This window comes from Myotis daubentonii, chromosome 11 (assembly GCF_963259705.1).
Source record: "Myotis daubentonii chromosome 11, mMyoDau2.1, whole genome shotgun sequence".
NCBI classification, from domain to species: Eukaryota; Metazoa; Chordata; class Mammalia; order Chiroptera; family Vespertilionidae; genus Myotis; species Myotis daubentonii.
Genome location: NC_081850.1, coordinates 54082931 through 54109185, shown reverse-complemented (window position 1 = coordinate 54109185; position 26255 = coordinate 54082931). Strand labels below are relative to the sequence as shown.

The 26255-nt window shown below is 36.7% G+C and overlaps 1 protein-coding gene across 2 annotated transcripts in view; it reads right to left on the bottom strand.

Moving 5' to 3' along the window:
• Positions 1-1162: 1162 nt before the first annotated feature.
• ZCCHC7 (zinc finger CCHC-type containing 7) overlaps positions 1163-26255 on the bottom strand; it is a 203358-nt gene continuing 178265 nt past the window's right edge. For both annotated transcript variants that reach the window (XM_059657354.1, XM_059657356.1), the window contains exons 7-9: positions 5919-6014; positions 4335-4452; positions 1163-2458 (exon numbers count right to left, since the gene is read on the bottom strand). In XM_059657354.1, coding sequence (XP_059513337.1) covers positions 2019-2458; positions 4335-4452; positions 5919-6014 — 654 coding nt within the window. In that variant the 3' untranslated portion in view covers positions 1163-2018. The remainder of the gene's footprint in view (positions 2459-4334; positions 4453-5918; positions 6015-26255) is intronic.

Genomic DNA, 26255 nt, shown 5'->3' with positions numbered 1-26255 from the left:
CTTTCCGTTGAGAGAATGGGAGGTGGTGCCTCTCTGCTCAACTCTAAAAATGCCAAATGTGAACCGAGCCAGAACCCAGGAAATGGAGCCCCTCAGGCTGCTTCTAATCCAAACAGGTCCAGAGGCAAAAGACATTTAGAGTCTTCTCCATCCTCGCAACACAGAGCTCTGCACTGTTCGGGACATCTGCTTTTCTTCTCTTTAAGACTGAAAGTCTTATTTGATTGTCCAGTCGCCGCATATTTTAAACTCCACATTCTTGTACGGAAAGTCAGTGTGTGAGGAGGCTGACTGCGGACTGTAAGCAGGTGCCAAGGACCGTGAGGAGGAAATGGAGCAGAGGCTCCTCTGTGTTTGGCCTTTCCTTACCATCCTTTCGCATCTGACTATAAATGCATGGACCTGAAGGGTAAATTATACCCCAGAACAAATGTTCTACTCTAAAAATGTTCTTATAAAAACATACAGTTGGGGAGGAAAAATAAGAGAATGTGCAGAAACAAATAGAAAAAAAAGCATCCTTTCTTCCCTTCTCCAAACAATCGTCTACGTATGGAAGATGCTACAGAATGGCAATCCCATTTCTGTCCTGAAAGCAGAGGCCCTCAGATCGGCAGGAATGCCAGGCACACCGTGCTCGTTCTGGTCCTTCTGAGGAGTAATGCCTGTTTTCTCAAGGCACACCACTCCATGGAGCCGCTGGCACTTTCAGCAGGGTGTTAAGTCTCTGGTCACCTATCTTAGGGTCAAAACATTCCCAGTTGATGTGAGGACGCCACACACCAACACACAATGAACACTTACACTTAGCAGCAAGCTGAGCAGCCACAGGGCAGGTGAAGATGGAAGACTGTGGGCCTACAATTTACATGGGAGCTGACTTGGGAGGAGAGAGTTTTCCCCAGAAAGACAAGAGAGCGGATCCTACCAGATATTTGGCAGTTTGTGTAGTTCACAAAGACGAACTTAAGAATCTAACATTATAAAACTGTCTTAGTGTACCTTGTTTTATTCTGGCACAGAGTTAGTGCTTGGGCAACAAGGGCACTCTAACCCTAGTTACTGGAGATTTTATAACTTTAGTCACTTGTCCAACCCAAGTATGCCCTTTGTCGCCCAAACTCTCATTGGCTTTTTACACATCAGACACATTTATTTACTCTATTTCAGACATTTTATTTTTCCAATTCTAACATTAGGCCTTGTTAAGTACAAAAGCTCATAAGTACAAAAATTTCTGTATAGCTATACAGTTAAAAAACCCATGAAAACAAAACAATTTTTAAAAGTTGGGCAGTATTCATCTCTATATAGCCGTGACAGTGTTCTGGAAGTGTGGCTGTAGAAATGGTAGCAACTATTTCATGGTGATGACATCAACAGTTTTGAGGACTCTTTTTCACTTGTTTCGGGAAATCTGCCCTGGGACATTCACAGTGGATTCCTTCCCTGTATTTCACAACAGCCCACTTCCCTGCTTCTTCAGGGCTTCAGTGACGAGGCCTTCATTGTTCATCCCTGATGCTCTGACCAAAGGAAGATTTTGACCCCGGCTTCAGAAGCCAGTAAAGCTTAGATTTATAACTATTATCCTTCCCAATGTTAGAAAAAGAGTAATGATGAAAAAGATCTATGAATTTTTCATGTTAGCGTTGATTTCTCTTCCTGCAAGGACTTAATTTACATATGCACACGGAAGATGAATTACATTTGATGAGCTTTAATTTTTTCAAAGTATTTTTAAAAATTCTCTTGAAAAGATTAATTCTTCCAATCTGTAGGATTCTGAGTAAAAATCAACTGGATCAGGGGAAGTCCGAGTTTATTTTTGTTTTCCCGCCTAGCAACCTCCTGGACACAGAGAACAGATTTGCAAGGTCTTCATTCAATAGCTCTAGGGTATGGCTGAGATTAAACAAAACAACCAAAAAAAATTCACTTTAATTAGTAAAAAGACTGGCAGAATGTTGTAGACATGAAGAGCAGACAAATGCTGGGGAGCCAAACCGGCAGCTGCCTCACAGTCTGGACTTTTTTTTCCTCTGCTTAATAAGAAATAAGCTATCATCGTCCTCCTCCTCCACCCGGCGCTCCTTCTTCTTGTGCTTGCCCCGCCTGCCCTCTCTGGGCAGCTTGTCTTCTCCCGGCTTGTGCTGGGGTGAGTGGTGAAAGGACTTGTGAGGCTTCTGGGTGTTGAAGGTGCCAAGGGAAGAGTGGGTTCTGGGGCCTCTGGGAAAGTCCTCGTCCACGTCATGACACCTGTGGGCCTTCCTGTGCTTTTCACGCTCCCTGTTGTTCCTGCTCATTGTTTCTTTTTGGGTTTCTTTCTTTTCTTGAGGCCACCTTGTGTTTCTCCTTGAGGCGTGGCTCTTCTTCACGTCATGGTGGGACCTCTGATTTGCTGCTTTCGTATGCGGCCTCTTGAACTGCCCTGGAAATTCCCCATTTTTCTGGAGTTCTGGAAAATATAAAAGTATTTTTGCATATTCTGCAGCAAGATAGTCCATGCAGAACTCTCCTAAGTCTGTAAATAACTTAGCAGAGAGGGAAGCCAGACATTTAAATGCATTAACGATAGGGCATTCTCAAGGGCCCTTACTAAAGTAAAAGTCACTCACTAAGAACTATATGGCTGTAGTTACACATTTCTGATTGATAACAGTGAACATCCAGCAGTCCAATGATAATCATTCTGTTCAATACAATCTAACTAGGTTAAACAGTGCAGAGGAGGGCGAGTGAGAGTAGTCATCATCCTAGCTTCCTGAAGAAAAGACATGTCTGACCAATTCAAGGGACAGCCCTTGATAGTAAGGTTAAGCGAGATGCGCAACAGTCTTATTGACAGACTCATGTGATATTTCAATCACACCCTGAAGATAAAGTCTGGCCACAGTACTTAGTTAGAGGTGGATGCCAAAGTGGACAGATTATTCCTCCAGAGCAGAGATCGCTGGCTTGGAGACTGAGTATGTAGTTGTGCAGATCTGATGTTATGTTTTGTTAGGACTTGGCTCTCACTACAAGGATCTGATAGCAGTGATTCTGACAGGGTAGGTGGGAGATGAGGTTACAGTACGGGATGAAAATTAACATGTCAACAGAATCTTCAGAGACTAAAGAAGTGCCTCCCCTCCAAATGAAATGAAGTGCAAAGTAATATATTTAAAAATGAATTTTGGAATATAGAGAAAAAAATAAGTAATGACTTATAGACTTCGGCATAAAAAGAAAATTCCAATGAATCACAGCAAGCTTCAAAGTGAATCTGTGCTGCAGAGCTGTCAATATAACCAGTTAAAAAGGAAACTAAATCGTTTTTCTCTGATTATAAAACTTATAAACACTCATTACAGAAAATTTGGGAACTAAAGAAAAGCATAAAGAAAATAAAACAGAAGCACCCATAATCCTTTAATCCAGAGACGACATTTTGGTGCATTTCTTTTTAATGTTTTAAAAAGAATCTGGAAAAGAGTAACAAAAAAGGCCCAAAGAATCAACAATGTATAGGTCAACTTGAAAAACAGAACTGTTTGTCCCCAAAGCAAGACAAATAATTGGTAAACCACCTTGAAGTATATTGCAAGACAGAACAGAGGTAGAGAAAACAGGCTTACGTTATAGGATAATTTAATGAGAAAGAACCTTATGCGATAGCAACATAATAAAGAAGCCACAGAGGGTGGCTATGGACCTGGAGCTCAGCTCATGGCCGATAGGAAATGACTTCTTTGGGGAAGCTCCAGGAAGTCACCCAGTAGGGATGCCTGTCTTTCTATGCAAATTACTAGAGCTACACAAACGGGGAACAAATCACTAGTCAAACAGAAAAATCTCAAAGAGCCTTTAAAACTCTGCCTACATATATGGATAGAAGTCCTTTCTGGACATTTTCTAAAATTATCATTATGTTAGAAAAATGTTTATTGGGAATAGATTACATCACAGGGTTTTTTTTTGTTTTTTGTTTTTTTAAATATTTTAGAGAGGAAGGGATAGGGACAGAAAGAGAGAGAAACTTCCATTGGTTATGTACCCCAACTAGGGATGGAATCTGCAACCTGGGTATGTGCCCTAACTGGGAATTGAGCCCATGACTTTCCAGTGTATGCAATGATGCTCCAACCAACTGAGCCGCATCGGCCAGGGCACAACATAGGATTTTTGAAGTGGGTACTTGATTTCTGGAGATCAAGAAAATTCCAGTTTCCATGGTAATTAGAAACATTTTCTGTGTTAACCCATGACCCCCAAAGCAGGTAAAAACAGTGCGAAAATAGAAATTTGGGAACTACTGCAAAATTGACCTAGCAAGAAGTCTAACAACATACCTTTTACTTTTCGTTTTATTCTGTATTCTCGCTCCCGAATTTCATATTTGTCATCATAGTAGTAGATGAACGGAGATGTTGGAAAGGTCTGGTTAAACATTCGCCTTTCTGTACATTCCTGCAAATTGTATTTGAAATTAGGATGTCACAAGGGCATACTGTTCTAACAACCTTTTTGCGAGGTTATGGATGACTGTGAGTAGAGATGAGTCCCACATCACTGATACGCATTCCTGGCTGCAGGCTGTGGTCTTGCTGGGACACTGGGAGGATCACCCAGCCTGACATCCAATCAAGTATTTTTTCAGACTTGAATTTTCTTCTCTTGCTTCTTTACCTAAGAAAACCTTATCTTTTTTCAATCTTTCCTGCCAACCCACCTCCCCAGGCTGAGTTGACAGCAATGGCTGGGAGGAAGAGGAGAGGTTCCTACTGCACTGCCTCACACCTGTTGGAGGGTTTATTCTATTTGGCCTTGTGTTATATTAGATCTGTGCCTCTTTGTCTCTTCAACAGCCTTTTGTCAAGTGCTTTCCCCCCTCTCTTTCCCCTCACATTTACACCCTAGATGTGGGGGTAACTTCTTAGCTCTGGGCTCTTTTTCCTACCACACAAGTGGTTTGTAAACTTATTTTAACAAATACTCACTGGGGGGAAACAGTTGATTCTTATGGTGGGGAGCAGTGTGGTGGTGGGTTGTGTCCAGTTTGAAATGCTCTTAGGTCAGTGGTTCTCAACCTTCCTAATGCCGCGACCCTTTAATACAGTTCCTCATGTGGTGGTGACCTCTAACCATAAAATTACTTGCGTTGCTGCTTCATAACTGTAATTTTGCTACTGTTATGAATCGTCATGTAAATATCTGATATGCAGGATGTATCTTCATTGTTCACGACCCACAGGTTGACAACCGCTGTCTTAGGTGATTTTGGAACACCCCAACGGAACCCTCTCATCTCTTCAATTCCCCCACTCAAGATCAGATCCTCCTGTCACTCATTACCCTAGGACAGCTCCCTATTCTCATGACTCTGACCTTCCCATGCCTGACAGTTTCCAAATCCATATTCTTGGCCTAAATACATCCATGTAGTAGGCTTTTAAAAAAATCATGACCTGTGACATATATCCATCCATTCAGCATGCCTGAAACCAAATATCTTTCTTTTCTTAGAAAGAGGTTTCCCTTTGGAATGTTCCCATTTCTGTCTTTTGCCACCTTGCCTAAAATTTACTTATGCGAGTTCAATACTTCTTAGCTAAGTATTGAAGAAAAATTAGAATACCTCTTAGGAAGAAAGTATGTGAAAAATCCATATAAAGTTTAACTTAATTTATCATAATTTTGGCATTATATACTTGATTTGTAATTCTAAGCATCTGATCAAGCTGGTACATACATACATTTAGGAACATAATTGGCAGGGATGAGAGAAGTATGTTAGTTGAAACTATATTAAATCTCATTTTAGAATGTTAGTTCCTAAAAAGTAAGCATTCAGATTACATTATTTTTGAGTTCATCTTTCATCAATCGCTTCCTGACAACAGAATGCTTTATGCCCAAATGCCACTCAGACTTACATGTCCATAATGGCCTTCTTGACCACAGTTGTAGCAATACATTAAGGCTGATTGTCCAGAAGGAGTCTTCGGCTTTTTGGGTGGTCCAGGTTTAGTCTGCAACATGAATATTTGTAAGGTTTTATTAAACTTAGAAGAAAATTAAAACCTCATTCTTTCTAAAAAAGCTCTTTTTATGTAAGAGAGTCCTTAGAAATATTGTCTTCTAGAAGTCAGTGTGGAGACCCCACCTTCAGGTGACTCTGTAACACGATAACAATTCCTTTATTCTTAATGTCAATGTGTGCTTTCCTCTCCTTCCTTACACCTCATTCCATTCAGCATCATATCCAACACTGTGTTAGGTATTAGGTATCCCAGATAGAAAAGGATAACAGGCTAGTAGAACATGACAGGCATATAAATAGATAATGACAGGACAATGTAAACACAGTGATAGAAGCATGTACAGGTATTAATGGAGTGGCAAGACAGACCCACCATTGGATGGGGTGAGGCAGTTAGGGAAAGCTTTCTTGGAAATACAAATTTTAAATTTACTCTCAAAGAATTAGGTGTAAGTCAACTGGATAATCCTTGGTAGAGGGGACAGCGTGAACAATGGCATGAAACTAAGAAAGAGCAAACCTGCCAACAAAGTATAAGATGCATGGCCAGGTCGTGGCTGGTGTGCTCAGTGGTTAGAGTGCTGGCCCAAACACTGGAGTTGCAGGCTCCATCTCCAGCCCTGGTTGGAGTACATGTGTGAGGCAACCAATTGGTATGGTACTTTCACATAAATGCTTCCCTCTCTCTATCTTTTTCTCTCTTTCCCTCCCTCAACTCTCTAAAAATCAATGGAAAAAATATCCTCTGGTGAGGATTAACAACAACAAAAAGATGCATGACCAGGTATAAGGAAAATGAGGCTGGAGAAAGCATGGCAAAAAAATGGAGGGCTTATAAGTCATGTTAGGGAGCTTGGGCTTTATCTAGTGTCATGTGTAAGGATTTAAGTGGGGGGAGCAGAGTAGTTAGAATTGCATTTTGGAAAAACCATTTTGGCTTGTAGCTATAAGGAGGATGACTATAAGCAAGAGGAGGTTAGATGAAGGAGAAAGACCAATGAAGTGGCTGTTGGCCAATTACAGGTGAGGTGATGAGGGCCCAAACTACCAGAGTAATAAGAATAAAGATCTAGTTTACAGATACTTGATTTTTTTTTTTTTATTGCTTAAAGTATTACAAAGGGTATTACATATGTATCCATTTTATCCCCCCGCCCTAGACAGTCCCCTAGCCTCCCCTATCACCCCGTGTCTTATGTCCATTGGTTATGCTTATATGCATGCATACAAGTCCTTTAGTTGATCTCTTACCCCCCTACCTCCTGCCCCCCAACCCTCCCCGGCCTTCCCACTGCAGTTTGACAATCTGTTTGAGGCAGCTCTGCCTCTGTATCTATTATTGTTCAAAAGTTTATAATGGTCTCTATTGTCCATGAATGAGTGAGATCATGTGGTATTTTTCCTTTATTGACTGGCTTATTTCACTTAGCATAATGCTCTCCAGTTCCATCCATGACGTTGCAAATGGTAAGAGTTCCTTCCTTTTTACAGCAGCATAGTATTCCATCGTGTAGATGTACCACAGTTTTCTAATCCATTCATCTACTGATGGGCACTTAGGCTGTTTCCAGATCTTAGCTATGGTGAATTGTGCTGCTATGAACATAGGGGTGCATATATCCTTTCTGATTGGTGTTTCTGGTTTCTTGGGATATATTCCTAGAAGTGGGATCACAGGGTCAAATGGGAGTTCCATTTTCAGTTTTTTAAGGAAACTCCATACTGTCTTCCATAGTGGCTGCACCAGTCTGCATTCCCACCAGCAGTGCACAAGTGTTCCTTTTTCTCCACATCCTCTCCAGCACTTGTCGTTTGTTGATTTGTTGATGATAGCCAGTCTGACAGGTGTGAGATGGTACCTCATTGCTGTTTTGATTTGCATCTCTCGGATGATTAGTGACTTTGAGCATGTTTTCATATGTCTCTTGGCTTTCTGAATGTCCTCTTTTGAAAGGTGTCTATTTAGGTCCTTTGCCCATTTTTTGATTGGATTGTTTATCTTCCTTTTGTTAAGTTGTATGAGTTCCCTATAAATTTTGGAGATTAGGCCCTTATCAGATATGTCATTGGCAAATATGTTTTCCCACACAGTGGGTTTTCTCGTTGTTTTGTTGATGGTTTCTTTTGCTGTGCAGAAGCTTTTTATTTTGATGTAGTCCCATTTGTTCATTTTTTCTTTAGTTTCAAGTGCCCTAGGAGCTGTATCAGTGAAGAAATTGCTTCGGCATATGTCTGAGATTTTGTTGCCTTTGGATTCTTCTAGAATTTTTATGGTTTCCTGTCGTACATTTAAGTCCTTTATCCATTTTGAGTTTATTTTTGTGTATGGTGTAAGTTGGTGGTCTAGTTTCATTTTCTTGCATATATCTGTCCAATTTTCCCAACACCATTTATTGAAGAGACTATCTTGGCTCCATTGTATGTTCTTGCCTCCTTTGTCGAATATTAATTGAGCATATTGGTTCGGGCCGATTTCTGGGCTCTCTATTCTATTCCATTGATCGATATGCCTATTCTTGTGCCAGTACCAGGCAGTTTTGAGAACAGTGGCTTTGTAATACAACTTGATATCTGGTATTGAGATCCCACCTACTTTGTTCTTTTTCAGGATTGCTGCAGCTATTCGGGGTCTTTTTTTATTCCAGATGAATTTTTGGAAAGTTCGTTCTAGATCTCTGAAGTATGCTGTTGGTACTTTAATGGGAAGTGCGTTGAATTTATAGATTGCTTTGGGTAGTATGGACATTTTAATGATGTTGATTCTACCAATCCATGAACACGGTATGTTCTTCCATCTGTTTATGTCTTCCTCTATGTCTTTTTTCAACGTCCTGTAGTTTTCTGAGTAGAGGTCTTTTACCTCTTTAGTTAAGTTTATTCCTAGGTAGCTTAGTTTTTTCGGTGCAATGGTAAACGGGATTGTTTTTATAATCTCTCTTTCTGAAAGTTCACTATTGGTGTATAGAAATGCCTCAGATTTCTTGGGGTTAATTTTGCAGATACTTGATTTTTTAAAGAAAAAAAATAAGGGGGAGATGCCGGAGTCCATTCATTGTCCTCACTAGCTGAGTTCAGACAGAGACCCCCAAAAGCTAGTAACCTTTGAAGTCCTAGCAAAGGTCAAAACTGTGCACCACCCAGTTAATCTAGGAACCACCCAGTTAATTTAGGTAATAATAGTTGAAGCATCATCCCCACCTTAGTTCACTTAATTCCTTAGATACTTATGTAGATCCTTGTTGATTATTGTTGATCAGATACTCTGCCTATTCCTGGAAATCATCTACCTATGAGCTAATCAGATACTTTGTCTATTCCTGGAAATTGTCTGCTGATCTGTGTCATTGAAACCTCCTTACCTAAGGCTACTCCAAGCTCAATGAAAGATTGGAGCAGCCTGAGCATGGGTGGAAGTCCTTCGGGACTTGCCCGCCTGGTCCTCCAATATTGCAAAATTTAAAAAAAAAAAGAATAAAGAAAAGGGAATAGATTTGGGTCCAATGTCGGGGGAGAAATGATGGAGTTTGCCTTGGATGTTGACTCTCTAGGTGGAGATGGTCACCAGGAGGTTGTCTACGTAGGATGAAGCTTAGGAAACCAAATGGTCCAAGGATGCCTCCACCACTGCTGGGCACGGGGCACGAGCATATATACACATTCTTTCATTAATTGATTTAAAATATACCGAGTGCCTAATACATGCAAGTTAGTGTTCTAAGATTAGGTAATTGAGAAGTGAGCGAAACAAAAATCATTGCTCACATCTCCAGGTGGAAGACAGACAAATAAAACCACCACCAACACAACACACACACACACACACACACACACACAATCAGATAGTAATAAATGTTATGTGAATGAGAGTCTTTGGTGGTGACTGAGATTGAGTTTTGGGAAACTCTCACTGGGATGGTCAATCCGTATAACAAGAAAAAACAAGTATTCAGTGACTGGGGAAACAGCATTCTAGGCATAAGGCATTGGGAACAGGTAGTGCAAAGCACGAAAGCGGGCGTATTTCAGTATCTGAAAATATCTGTAAACTGGGAAGTGTAGTAGGTGAAGGAAGAGCTGCAGAGAAGGAGGCTCTAGAGGTAGAATGGAACCAGATAACTGAGAGCTGTGTAAACCAGGGTGAAGGGAGCTGGGTCTTAAGTGACATGAGCAGGTAGTTTGAAGCTAATAGTAGGTGCTCAATAATCAGCTGGCAACTGTTAGCAGACTGTAAGCGATCACAGAAAGAACAATCCACACTCCCAAATAATAAATGTTCTCTGAAAAACTGACCTGTTTATAAATTTTTAAATTTATGTTCATTTGTGTAAATATATGGCAATTTATCTTTGAGGCAAGATTTCTAGATTCACTGATGAGAAGGTAAATATGCTATCTTTTAAAAAATATTTTTATTGATTTTTTTTACAGAGAGGAAGGGAGAGGGACAGAGAGCCAGAAACATTGATCAGCTGCCTTCTGCACACCCCCTACTGGGGATGTGCCCACAACCAAAGTACATGCCCTTGACCGGAATCGAACCTGGGACCCTTCAGTCCGCAGGCCGACACTCTATCCACTGAGCCAAACCGGTTAGGGCTAAATATGCTATTTTTGTTTCACTGGAATAAAAGATTCCATTGGCTCAAATCCTATGCAAAAAAAACAAGATGAGGGGGTGGAGGGTGGGGGCAACAGGGGGATAAGGACACATAATGTAATACCTTAATCAATAAAGAATAAACAAGATGAATCAGGAAGTAGCGAGGAAGTAGGCTGGTGAGAACCAAATTAGCAGGGAATCCAGACATGGAATTTGATTGCTATGGATACGAGCAGGGACTTCCTCATGGGAGGGGCCACCATTCCTCTACAGCAGTTCTGGTTTCTCCTCAGTAGTACAGAACACAGGGACAGTCACATTGCTCCACAACTCTCTAGTGGTTCCTTCCTGTCACCTCCAGAGTAAAGGCGCCTTTATTTAATACTGCGACAGTGCTCCCGACCCACCTTTTCCCTATTTCACCTTCTCGTGCACTAAACTGGTTATTTATGTTTATTATCTACCTCCCCATTGGTAGAACCTAAGGTGCATGAGGGCAGGGATCTTTGCTTGATCCACTGTGCACCCCTAAGCCAAGAGTCTAGAATAAGCATTGGCAGACTATGGGCAGCAGGCCAAATCTGACCCACTGCCTGTTTTTGTATGGCTCACAAGGGAAGAATAGTTTTTACATTTTTAAATGGCTAAAAAAATATTTCACAACATGTAAAGATTATATGAAATTCAAAATTCAGTGTCTATAAATAAAGTTTTATTGGGACACAACCAGGCACATCTGTTTACAGATTATCTGTGACTGTCTTTCATGCTACAGGGGCATAGTTATTATGATAGAGACCACATGGCCTGCCAAGCTAAAATATTTACGATCTGGCTCTTTATTACAGAAAATGTTTGCTGACGCCTGACTTAGAACATAATAAGTGCCCAATAAGTAGCTGGTGAGTAAGTAGATAATAAAGACTCCAAAATTCCTCTGACTTGACTTTATTGCCTAAGCCTGGGAAATTACAAGTATCCAAATGCTGTTCCATCTGCCAGATAAAAATGGAGAACTCCTTCATCTCTTGGCTCAAATGTCATCTTTGTAAGGCCTTTTTGATCACCTATTTAAAACAGCCAGCTCTCTCCAATTGGAGCACCCTATCCTGCTTCACTGAGTTTTTCCCTTAAACTTCATGGCACTTATCGCATCTGATATACTATATATTTTACTTGATTGTTTGGTCTATACCCCAACTCACAGGGATTTGTCTGTTTTTAGTTCACTGCTGTATCCCAGATCCTGGAACAGGGCCAGGCATATAATAGTTCAGTAAATATTTTTTAAAAATGTTTTTATTGATTTCAGAGAGAGGGAGGGAAAGGGAGATAGAAACATCAATGATGAGAGAGAATCATCGATCGGCTGCCTCCTGCACGCCCCCTACTGGGGATCAAGCCTGCAACCCAGGCATGTGCCCTGACTGAGAATCGAACCATGACCCCCTGGTTCATGGGTGGATGCTCAACCACTGAACCACACCAGCAGGACAGTAAATATTAGTAAATGAATGAGATAATGCATATGTAAAGTACATGGCCCATAGTGAGCATCCAATACATTTTAGTCACTAAAGACAACCTCTAAGATTATGCTTTTATATATTAAAATGCCTGAATAAATTAACACAGCTTCCTAAGGGTCTCCTCTACTTCACATTGAGAGTGTGGTACATACTCTGGCAGAATCAGGAAGGAGTTACTAATACAGAGACTAGGAATTCAGTTTTACAATTACTAGGGATAAAGAGATCCTTTTTAATCAAGACTTTGAAAGCTTGTTTCATGTCGACACTTATTTTATTTTGAAAGTAATCTCATTCAAAAGGCCTCAAATTTAGCCTTACTGTTCATTTACACCCATGGATGAAGTGCAAACATTTGGGTGTTCATTCATCTGAATAATGTCACTAGTTAAAAACTTCCATTATTACTAATAAAAATAGCAACCGTATTTATATTGTGCTATGAAATTCTAAACTGTTTCACAATAATTAATTAGTAAATGACATGACAAACGCTATCTACATACTCTCATTTTAATAAACTATCATGTTCTAGGACTTAATAGGAATGAAATCAGCCTAGATCTTACCTAATTAGAGAACATTTCTATATTAGAATACAATACTGAAAACTCAATAATGATTTCCAGTGGACAAGTTTTCATACTGTGATCTAACAAAAATCTTACAGCTATTTAAAGTGTTAGAAATACAAATTTGTGACTCAATACTTTTGCCTTGGAGCATGTCTTCATTTTTAATTAACAGTAAAGGTCCAATTTAAAGCAGAATGTGTCAACTGATTAGCTCTAAGTTCAGGGTTCTGTCATACATGTTTGTACTGTGGACAAAAAGTTAAATGCAGGGAACAAATGTAGTCTTTTAGAACTTTTAAAATTTGTTTGTTAATCCTCACCCAAGGATATTTTTTCCATTGATTTTTAGAGAGTGGAAGGGAGGGGGAGAGACACAGAGAGAGAAACATCGATGTGAGAGAGACACGCCGATTAGTTGCCTCCTGCACACGCCCCAGATGGGGGCCGGGGATTGAGCCTGCAAACGAGGTACAAGCCCTTGCCAGTCCATGGGCCAAAACTATAACTACTGAGAAAACTGGACTAGAACTTTTTTTAACTTAAAAAATTTACCTTAAGACTTTGACCTAATGGATACCAAATGAACTATTTATAAAAGCAGCTTTCTTTTCTTCTCAATTTTTTTTTTTTTTTGGTTACAGACATTTAAATAATCTATATTTGTAGGATGATATCTTAGAGATTACTTTACTATCAATATATAGAAGTAATAACCTGGGAGATAGCATTACCTATGAAAGGTCCATCCCATCTGCTATTCTTGCTGAAAGCTTTTCATGCACCAGTAAACTCAGTAAATATCAGAAGATAAAGCATAAGCCTACCACGCCACGGATTTACTTCTAATGTCTCCTCAAAGTGCTGCCCGATGCAACGATTACAAATGATTTTCTTCTAATGTCATTTTACATAACCCTTTTTTCTGCATGAGTAGTTAGTGCGGAATGAATGAATGAATGCCATTAAAACAGTTAATCATTATCTGGGACACTGGCCTTACTCCCTTCACTAGTAGGAATCTCCATGACAAAGGCCAAGAGATCAAAACGCCAGAACTGCCTCAGTGTCCTATTTCTAACAGTAATTTTTTATGCAAACGAACCTGCTGGGCATCTCCCTCTGTGACCTTGAGCTGCCCTTATCTAAACTGACTTTGATCCAATGAGGACTTGCATCTTGTTGAAGCTCATTACTATACAGGATACGCAATCAATTTCACTAATTAAAGGGAATTTTCTACTTATGTGACCACAAAATGTACTTATTTTTATAATCATACACATACTTAATGACTAGACTATGTTTTTATTTATTAATCCAAAGTGTTATATGAACATATGTTAAAAAGCAAGTCTATAAAGCACTGAGCTCAGCTCCAGTCTTTCTGCTGTCACATCAGTACTCACACCTCCTAAATCCATATGCTTTTCATGCTTCAGAATCTTCTTTTTTCAAAGTTTTTCCAATAAGCTAACAGTACAAGCATCTCCTCAATATCCATAGATTTTAAAAAACAATCCTACCCAAGTAATCAAATAGAATTTCTCAAGAAAACGTTACCCCAAATCAAAAACTTGCCATCATAGTCAAAGCCCATTAGTTGAAAATGGGACCTAATGGTATGAATCTGACATTTAAGCAGAACAAAAGTTTGAATTAAAAATATACCCCTCCCCCCATTTAAACATATCATTTTTGTACCTACTCTAGAGATCATATGTGATTGTCTTAAGTATTTTATTTAGTTTCATAAAGAGTAGGCAGAGCAAAAAGAATGGTTGCCTTTGGTAGTATTTACAATATAAATGCCAACAGAAATGTAACTGGTACACAGTCAAGAAAAATCACATCTGGGGCCTTAAGGAATCAAAAAAGAAATTTAAAAGTTGGGCAGTTTTGCAGTGAACGGAACCAAATCTGAGTCTGTGAGAAGGCAAAAATGATCCCATGTAACTAAAGATACAAAAGATGCCCTGTCTCCCCTTTTCAGTGTTTTTCTGGGGTAGGTGCTCCTCACACCTGGAGATCTGAACAGGTCTTATTCCAACCATGATTTTGGTCAAAGCCATCCATTTGCACAGTGTTCTGGCAAATATTCACACTATTACTTCCCTTTGAGGAACATTGGAAGGAATTTTCTCTAAGCTAAAGGCTTTGAAATTATTTTAAAATAAGGCTTCCTTTATGAATTTTTTAGGTTTTAATTTTTCCTCAGTGAAAAATAAATTCAATTGTATACCGCTACTAATTTTCCCTATATCTTAAAAATGCCATTAAAAACACCATATATAATAATATACCTATATTTTTTGTGTTAAAAGAAAAACGATGACATGTATCCAACAGACTACCAATCCATCGGGTAATTCCTTAATTAGGCAGATTTTTGAAACATGTATTATGTACACAACAGACCGGAACGTCTCCTTTGGAGCATTTTCTAGTCTATCGGGTGATTACATCATTAAGCCACACATGCTACGTAGAAAAATCCTTATGAAAATTCATGAAAAAATGTACAGCACATCATTAGCATGCTGTAGACGTGTATACTTTTGATATTTTCTCTGTTAAAAAAAACAACACTACATGAAGTAATTAGTCCAGGTCATAAAAACATGAGAAAGGTACCAGACTCTGGCGAAATTGAAAATTGCAAAAAATTGCATCTCTCATGGTTTCACTGAGAGTAATTTGCTTTATTGGAAAATGGATTCTAAAACAGTGTTTATTTGAATTACAGCAGAATAAAGAGTGCTGCTTTACTGATTTCGTACTTCTATATACACGTAACTTCCTCTCTACCCCTCTTCTGATACTCATAGTTTTATAAACCAATGGGTTGAAGGTTGCAAATAACTAGTGGTCAGGCTATTAATTATTCAAGGCCTTGCAGTACTGTGTGTCTATACTTATATATCTTCATTTTAGGTAACCAAGAGTGTAAAGGACTGCATGAGTGTATCTTTCGTAGTAAAACTACATTAAAGTAATATGAATGGAGGTAAACTGTTGGTATAACTCCTAATAGTGAAAAGATGATATATTAACCACATTAAGCATTAGGCAACATCTAAGAGATAATATATTTGGAGACTAAATGAAACACAAGTTTTATAAAAAGAAGTTATTAAACTTATTAATTTATGATTTCTTTTTGTAAATGAGGTCCTTCCCCTCCAAAAAACAACCACACAACAACAACAACAGAGAATCTCAGCAAGCAGAGAACAATGAACATATGCAAGACAGTAAGTGATTCACAGTAATTCACTTCCTGAATGTTCTAAATCTTCATGTCTTAAAAAGCATCCCAGTTTTCTCCAAAGGTAGTGGCATTTAGTCACTGGGCCATAGCAATTTTACATGGAATGCAAAAATGTTAGTTTAAGTTTAATTTACCACCCTATTTAAATATGTCCAATGTAGCTCTCAACCTGCAGAGCTATCCCTCTGTCTATTTTAATTTTAAAGTAAGTTAGCAAAGGCTTCCTTCTTAATCCCCAGAGACTACCTACATAGTGACACAAACGCACAAATTTATGACAGCAACATAAATGCTCTTCTGAAGTAATGTGCAACATTAAGTGAAAATCGTTTCCTGGAAAGATATTATAGGTATCTATATTTTATTTGCCATCTTAAACATATCTGGGTCTTTATGGCCTTATTTTAAAAATGTATTTCCTTTTTATATTTCCTGGTGCAAATGGACTGCATAAATAAGCAATGTGCTATGAGGCTTCAGACCAGCCGATAAAACCTTTCAATTTTCATGCCAGCTTCTTCTTTTGTAATTCAAATCCGCCTGGAAACTGGCAGCTCTGAAAACTGAAACAAGCACTGCCACAAATACCTTGTAATGCTATCGACCTTGTCTGCCCATGCAGTGAGAAAGGGGGATGCGTATGTGTCTGCAGCCATCCAGATAACACAACTCATTTTTTTGGGGGGGCGGGGTGGGGATAACAGAAGCCAGCCCCAGACTGTGCACCAAAAGCAGTCATTACCAGGCATGCTGGAGAATAAGTCTCTTCAAAATACACAGTGCATTTAAAAACCATATATGAGGCTGAGCCACTGCTGTCATTACCAATTTTAATTTAGCTCCTTCAGTTTGCCAGCCAGATAAACTCTTTAGTGCTGTTTTTAATCTATTTGCCACATTTTATGTTTAAGATTATAGTAATATGGACAGGAGAAGGAATCCCTTTTAGGGGAAATAAAGAAATAGATCCGCTTATCGGCGCCCATCAGAAAGTTCATTAATCAGCCGGGCTTTGTGCCCTCTAAATTGAAAGGTTAAATAATCCTCTCAGGAATATTTCTCGGCCCCTCCGCCAATTGTCCGGAGAGGAGCTGCCATTCATAGCACGCGGGATCGGTGACAGGGTATCTTACCACTGTTTGGACCCCAAACAATGATGGACAAATGGCCTGGTTTACAAAGAACCTTTTAGTACATGGATGGAAAAGGACCACAAGCTCGGATGCAGGGTGGAGGGATGAGGGGGGCACGGAGACAGGATGTGGGGGGAAGGACAGGAAAGAACACATACATGTGTGAATGCATGGATATTTTATCTGACTGTTTACTGGGGTGGACTATAAAACATAGAATCCACATTAATATACATCTTCTGACCATATTAAGTCCTTAACACACTCAAATCTGCATATATATATATGTAATATACATATATTATATATACATATATCTCATACAATTGTACGTAAATCATCATTGAAAAAATTGTGGAATAGAGTCATAGCTTTATTATATTTATTATCTAATACACAGGGGATAATAAACCTCAAGATTTTCATTTTTACTATGACTCCACATGACTTACAACACATAGAACTGCCCCTCCCCACACCCAGCCCTGCTTATTCTACTGAAAAATACTCTTAACCATTAGTCACAAAGGCAGGGAATTCAACAGCTGTAAGGCCCTGTTTAAAGGAGGGAAGTGATGATTCCTTGCTTTAACAATATGCTCCATCTTAGCTCCTGCTTGCCTTAAAATAAAGAAAAACATAAAAAGTAGGAATGCTCTTTGAAAGAATACAAATCCCATGCACCGAGACAGTGCTCAGTTTTGTGTTGCCTTTTTTGCTGGGCTTATAGGAGAATATGGGAAGGAATCTGCAAAACAAGTGACCAAGCTCGTACACTTCAACGTTCTGCTGTGAAATCAGGCTGGTTTCTGGTATCAGTCATGTGAAGGCATGAAGCAGTTTTACCAAAAGTGCAAAAAACTGATGTTATTTGTTTCATTCCTCATCTCATTAACATAAAACCTCTACCCCTAGCAGAAAGTATTATAATTGGTATTTGTGTATGAGAATTATTTAATTTCATATTATTCTCATTACTTACAAAGGAAGCAAAGATTTATGTAATTTAGCTTATGAAAGATAACTATATTCAGCTGACACTGACATCACCATTTAAGAATTATACATTTATTCACTTAATATTTTTTTCAAAATGATATGGTCATATCTTTATATGGTACACATTTCATACAGTCATTTTCATTAGAAAAGGAAGTAGCCTAAAGATTTTTTGTGATCTACTCATAAATGTCTTTATGATTTTTAAGCAAATCAAATTAAGAAAATTTGCTTGCTATATTTAGTTAAAAGTTACACACCTATATTTCTAGACCAGAAGACAAGTATAAATAATTAGAAAATAAAAACTGAGGGAAAATAATTTTGTTAACAAAAGACAATGCTTGTGAGTATTTTAATTTCAATAACTATAAGAAGGAAACATTTTTAGGAAATAGAGTAAAGAGGTCATTATGAATCTCCTCATCTTAGGCAAAGACATTGCAATAATCTGAGTTTGGGCTATCAGTCCCGAGGCCATCTCTCCAGGTGTGAGGAGTCCACGAGTTTGCAGCATTGGAGCTAACATGGTGTTGAACACGGGCATTGTGCTAAGTACTTTATGTTTATCATCTCATTGCATTCTTACAATAACCCTAGAAAGCACTGTCCCCATTTTTCAGATGAAGAAACCGAGAATTTAGAAGATAAATGTTTAACTAGGTTTGCACAGCTAGTAAATGAAAGAACCACAGTTTGAACTGATTGATTCCAAAGCTGGTAATTCCCTAATAATTTCCTCAGAATTAAATAGGCCCCTCTAGCTCCATTTTATGGAATGTTTTTCTAAGGACAAACTTGAGGAAAGATCCAAAACTTAGCTCCCCTAACTGAAAAGACATGTGGGGTACTCTACAAATACATTAAAGGAAAAATGCCGAAACTGGTTTGGCTCAGTGAATAGAGCGTTGGCCTGCGGACTGAAAGGTCCCAGGTTCGATTCCAGTCAAGGGCATGTACCTGGGTTGCGGGCACATCCCCAGTAGGAGATGTGCAGGAGGCGGCTGATCCATGTTTCTCTCTCACGGATGTTTCTAACTCTTTATCCTTCTCCCTTCCTCTCTGTAAAAAATCAATATATTAAAAAAAAAAAGGAAAAATATAAAATGGGTATTTATAGACATGGATATATTACAAAATTATAAAGATGACCTTATAATCTACTTAATAGATTCAGTTCTAGATGATTTTTGAAAAAAGGAATGAAAATAATTGGATAGCTTTATTATTCACACATGTGAATTCTTTTTGCAAAAACTAACTTTGGATCATTTAAAAGATTTAGGTTTTAGAACCATGAACTTAATTCAACTTAAGTTTACTACTGAAGTTTATACCACAACAGGAAATATAAGACTAGTTTAGAGAGTGTTCATGTCAACAAGTCCAGGGGTTCTTTTAGGAATCTTTTCTTGTAGATTCTTCAAATAATTAACCCAAACCCTTAAAGGTTATGGTTGATCATGACAGTCAGTATCTAAATGATTCTTAAATCTATTAGGAATTACTGTAATCTACTACATCATTCACACGCAATGGCTAGTAAAAGGAATGTATTAATACAAATGTCAATGGTCCAGTATACTTTATCTACATCCACTGAAATGTCCAGAAAAGATTATGACAAGCTCAACCACCTGGAATATATTTATTTAAGGAATGGCATGAATCCCCTGTTCAAAGTACATATTAAAAATAATCACTCAAATATGCTAAAATTATTCTACATAATACTTCTATGCTTGTTATGTGTAGTTAACATAACAAAGAATAGGCTACATTCTAGATTTTTAAAGTACAATTTGTTATACAGTCAGATACTGAGCAGTGTTAAACTGCATGAATTCTGAAAATTCTCAGACTACCTGTTTATATTAATTTTGTTATAATAGGAAAACTTTTTCAAAGTGTAGAACTGTGAGTAAAAAACAATGTAATTTCCTTTGGAATTATATGACTAATGTATGTGCTTTTTTAAGAAGAAAATATTTTTAAAAGTTATGTATACTAAAATTACAAATACTTAGAAATGGAATTTAATTACCACAAAATTTAAGTATCAAGAAGAAATTGCCCCTATAATGACTAACTATAATTATAAAGTTGAACATACTAGGGAACAGAGAAAAGGATAGTGAAGAGTCCAAATGCAATTTTCCATCTTTTTATCATCATCAGGAACATCTGTTAACGTTTGTTAACAGGTAAGAAAATGAAGACTACAAGTATTTCTTTAAATTTTTAAAACAGAAGTAAAACTTGAAGCTGATACAGTAAAACATGTTAAGTCTTAAATGTAATCATCTTTGCCTCCAGCCTCTGGGGCAGATAAAAAAGCACAGGGACTTTTTTTGGTCAAATGAAGAAAAAATGTTACTGTTTATAGTACAGTCTCATATTCAATTAGTTTATTATTGAGCAACATGTACTACCTAAAAAATGAACAGAAATCAGGAAAATCAATGGGTGATAAGAACATTAAATATAGCCGAAACCGGTTTGGCTCAGTGGATAGAGCGTCGGCCTGCGGACTGAAAGGTCCCAGGTTCGATTCCGGTCAAGGGCATGTACCTGGGTTGCGGGCATATCCCCAGTGGGAGATGTGCAGGAGGCAGCTGATCGATGTTTCTCTCTCATCGATGTTTCTAACTCTCTATCTCCCTCCCTTCCTCTCTGTAAAAAATCAATAAAATATAATAAAAAAAATGCTTTAAAAAAAAAAAAAGAACATTAAATATATTTAGAAGGTGGCAAAAATGCAGCTGCTTCCAGGCCAAACATTTATAATGACTGTTCTCTACATTGTGTCTGCTACATACTTTCCAAGAAAGAAAGAAAAAAACAAAACCCTGCTCAGAATATGTCATATTGATTTCCCATCTAAAGCAAATTAATTTCCTCATTAAAATATTGAAAATCAATTAAGTTGGGAATTTCTCTAAAGGTATGACACCTCAATCTGTTTGAAAAGAAAATATGAAGGTTCTCTCTAAAAATAGAAATAAATTATATCTAAGTCTGTATAATTTTATTGTACTTCCATTCAAAAATAAGTTTGTATACGAATTGTTTAAATGTCTGAGGAAACACTGTGAGAGGAAAAATAACATGCATTTATAATTCACACCACTCACTTTCTTCTCTTCCTTTTACAGAAGCTTTAGAAAATTGCTTTTTTATGATTTGGCAAATTGTATTTATTTTTAAATGAATCTCATTTATTGAGATTGATAATTCCAGGTTTCAGTTGCTTTGAAATTGCATTTTCCAATTGCTTTGAACGATAAGTTCTGGCAAGATGTGGTCCAACATGCCAGTTGGAAATAGAGATTTAAAAAAAATCAGTTGACCTACTCTATAAATGTGGTAATTATCTTTTACACTAAATTCAAAACATGGTAAAAAAAATTACCAGCAAAATGTTCACCCTAAATTCTTTAAGAACAGGTAAATAAATATTCAAGTATTCACAAAAAATGTCCACTTGAAAAATCTTAAAAAATTTTAGTCACTGTCCAAATATATTTCCTATCTTGGTTATCACAGATGGAGTATTAGAAAATAATTTATCGGTGCTTACTCAGAAAATTCTTTTTATTCAGACACCAATAACTTTAAATATAAAGCAGTCTGATTTATTTTGTAGTACTACAATGGAAAGATGGTCCTGAGGTACAACAAAATAGTCATGTGCCATCTTACTCATCAGAGCACAATTACATTCACCTCAGTAGTGTTTTAATACTAAGGGTATTTTTTGATGAAAACTAAATCTCTGAAAATTTGACAGAGATGTAATATCTCAATAGCAACACTTAAACAATCAAAACACTGAAATAGTGATGTCAGATATGGAGGAAAAAACTGTAATTTAAAAAAAAGTACTGTACTCCTATGTCTTCAGTAAGTTGGCAAAGTGAAGTGAACTTCAAAGTAAATTTGTAAGTGTTACTTTAGGATAGTATGCTGGGCCTCAAAAAATGGTACAAAGAAAAAGTTGATTTAAATAATTCCAAAATAGAGTGAAGCCTACTTCTTATTCTATTTTGGAGTTATTTAATGTTTTAAAATACAGTATGCAACCAGTTCTATATTTTTAAACACACACACACACACACACACACACACACACACACACACACACACACACACACACCTTGAGACCTATCACTTGATATCTACCATGTAGATGAGATCCTTGTGGGTTTTGCAGTTCTATTAAGTAACCACCGAGCTCTCAGAAAGAGATTTAGAATTCCCAACATCTATCTAATTAAGAGCCCATTTTCTTTTTTCCATGAAAAGAAAATATTCTGGCTTGAGGGAGACTTTTTGAAACTCTTTATTTCACATTTTAACTTATGAAAAAAACTCCATTTTAGCATTAGGCAACTAGAAAATTGTTACTCACCCTATCTTATATCACAATAATTTCAGAAAAAAGACTTTTGTGGCTATAGCCTCACAATCAAATTACACTTTCTTATTCCTTTCTTTTGGACTATACAACATGTTTCTAAAGTTAAATTTAAATCTGTTGATATTTAGGGTTACCTACTGGGTGGTATGACATAGGATGCTTTAGAGAGTTACATTCTCATTTAGAGTAAAATCTCATTTCCATACTGTGAGAACCCAGAAAACATTTCTAAACTGATATTTCCAGGGAAGGAGAGAAAAACTTGAGTGGCAAAACTAAGTGATATTTTAAATTATGATCCATAAGATACACTCTGGCATTCAACTAGTTCAGGTAAGACTACTATTAATTGCTAGTAACCTCTGGTCACAAGCCTTTTCTAGGCTAGAAAGGAAGGCAAAGAAACTTTACTCCCCATTTCTCTGACAGCAAGTATTTTACTTTTTGAAGTGTGAATTCTAGGCATTTAAACATTATATATAAAGAATCATTTAAAATGTAATTCTTCCTTTCTGCTTAAGCTTTTAAAGTAAAAGGTAGCAGGTTGTAACACATTTTAGCAATGCACACAAAGAAATCCAAGGGCAAAATTAAACATAAAAGATGTATTGTCCTTTTTGGTTCTTAACACATTTGGCCCCAAAGTAGCAAACTCCTAGCTACTTTTTTAAGTAGATTAAAATCAAGATGAACAAAATGTCCAAAGTATGTCAAATTACAGCCTCTACTAGTTAAAAATTCTGTTGGTTGTAAAACTCTGTTGGTGGCCATTTTGGCCTAGGAGTTTTAATATAAATGAGCCTAGGAATGACAGGGGGTAGGGAAAGGGACTTTCCTTCTTGAATAGTTGAAGGGGGTTGGGGGGTGGGGGGTGGAGATTTTATCTAGAATAAAAAATGAAAAAGAATATTCAAAGTCAGGCATTACCAAAATTTGAAAATATAACAAATTAAAATATAAGAACAGTGCTATATTATTGAAGATTTAAAAAACTTTCTAAACATTCTGAAGAAGGTAAATACATAAACTACTTGGGAAATAAAAATCATATTTTTCTTTTTCCCATGCAGGTCTCCAAAGTGATAATCTAAAAGTCCTTAAATTATATGGCAATTTTATAGCTATTTAAATATATAATAGATATATATAGGCAGTGCTTTAGAGTTTTATTAGCATGTGCCCTTTAGAATGATGGTCTTAGTTTTTATTAATCTAGTGAAATCTAGTCAAGTTGGTTAAAAAGCTATTCTATTCACATCCAAGTTGTTAGGGATGCTTTATTTGATCTCTCATGAAATTGCTGAGAGTAGTGAACATGTTTCCTTTTTAATATTCATCTTTTATAATGTGTTCAAAGAAATTTTTGACTTGGAACATTTCACAAGCCTACTTATATCAATCAATTTCACTACCTCCTCATGTTTTTGAAAAATAATACTCTGTATTATTAGGCTTTAAAAAATATATATGTATGTATATATATAATATATATATATATATTTATATGTTTAAATATATATATACTTTTTGCAAAAGTATTTTTTTATTGATTTCAGAGAGGAAGGGAAAGGGAGAGAGAGGGAGAAACATCAATGATGAGAGAGAATCAGTGATTGGCTGCCTCCTGTATGCCTCCCACTGGGGATCAAGCCAGCAGTCCTGGCATGTGCTTTGATCGGGACTTGGACTGTGACTTCCTGGTTAGGTCCTTGCGCAACCACTGAGCCACACTGACTGGGCTCAAAAAATACTTTTAAGGAAAGTGATTCCTGGATAGATCTTAAATTGTATTTGCTAAACTTTAGGTGTAAATGACTTTCTAGTCTTCCTGATTGGAGGGCAGATAAAAGCAACTGAAACGTTCTCAAATGCAAATAAACATTTCCAAACTGAATATACTAATCAATATCTCCCCCCAAAAAAGCACAGTTCATTTTGGGTGAGAAATGTATACTTTGGTTAGAAAAAGAAATTAACCAGTGATTAAGTGTAGAAATTTCCAGAGTTTTAAGAAGACTGGTTGAAATCAATATACAGTAGCAATTCTAACCTAGGCTTCATTACTTGGTCATTGCTCTGACTGATGCCACATTCGAGTGTGACGGCAACTATGAGTCAATAGATGGCAGTCCATCGCCTAGTAAAGAACTGAAGATGACTAAACTCACCATGCATTCTGCTTTTATTCAAGATTAAATATTGCCTAATTGTACATATTTGGATACTGCCTATATACATAATCACTTAACTATTTTATTTTAGATGGATTGATATATATGTATACATATTTCTGAATATACAAATTCTGCATTTATACTTGCATAGTAAACTATTCCTAATTTTAGTTTAGACTTGATAATTATGAATTGGAATAGCTGCTTCAATATTATTTTGAAAATTAATCAATAGTCCAGGTTGAGACAAACAGACCTTTCAAAATGATTTTGTTATACCTATAGATAGAATATATTGTTATTCTCTTCAAGATAACTCATTTTGTTTCACTAATTTTTTCTTAACTATTCTTTTTATAATTTGTTTTTTAAAAGCTACAATATTAAACAAATATTCAAATATTTATGTTATACTAAACACCAATTTCTAATCTTCTATGAGAGTTATATAAAAGAATATAGGTGCAAATAATGAAAAGAGTGGCTTTAAAATAGTGCTACCATCACTTCAAGTTTTCAAGATTGGAATTCTCTAAGTTAGGGGAAAAGAAATGCAATATCAAATCCATTAGGCTATTACTTAATTAAAATACTGATAAAAATGCTATACAAAGAGTGACCGTGATCTTGAAAGTATAATATGGTTGAATTCCAATCAAGTTTAGACTATAAGGATTTTACCACAGTATGTTAAGATTAAAAAATGATACATAAGCACAAATGTAATATATCTATATAAGTTACATCTGTAAAAATATATGTGTACATATATGGGTATGTGTGTGTATATATATATTTTAGTTTTATAATGAAGACTTTAAGAAAACCCAATTTGGGATTGAGGGATAGCTGAGTAATTATAGCTTTCTACTAAGAATCTTTAAATAAATTAAACAGTGATAACAGAATATAGGAACAAACTACCTGATATTATTCCTTTTTTCTTGGGCCTGTGGTAAGACATATTGGTAGTATAAGTCTACTTATTGGTTTACCTTTTATTTCATAAAGAGGAGAGCAGTAAAAAGACATGTTTTGTAAAAACTTTGCCTTTTCTATTTTTACTACCTATCTTCCATAAAGAAAACTTTTTAATATGTTAATCTTTAAGAAAATAGCTTTTAATTACATTGTATAACTTTAAAATTAAAAGTAATTTTTATTATTGTCTCTTGCTCAGTACAACATACTTAATACATTAAAAGAAATGACTAGCAGGGCTTTGGTGAACTCTCAAAATTATTTAAGCTGACTATTAGAAATAAACTGACTTCATAATATTGAGCATTAGTAAGATGATTCCATAACAATGTTTTCTGCTTCTACTTAGCCTAAAATCACAATAAAAAGGAAAGCAGAGAACTGAATAACTTGAATAGTATTAAGCAGATATTTATACACGTTGAGTAAGTCAAGAGGGGCTTAAGCATATGACAGTTGAATTGTTCTATATGAAAGATACACTAAGCTTTGTCTAGCTTTATTAAAAATATATGTAAATATTTCAGTAAAGCCAGAGAATTGATAATGGA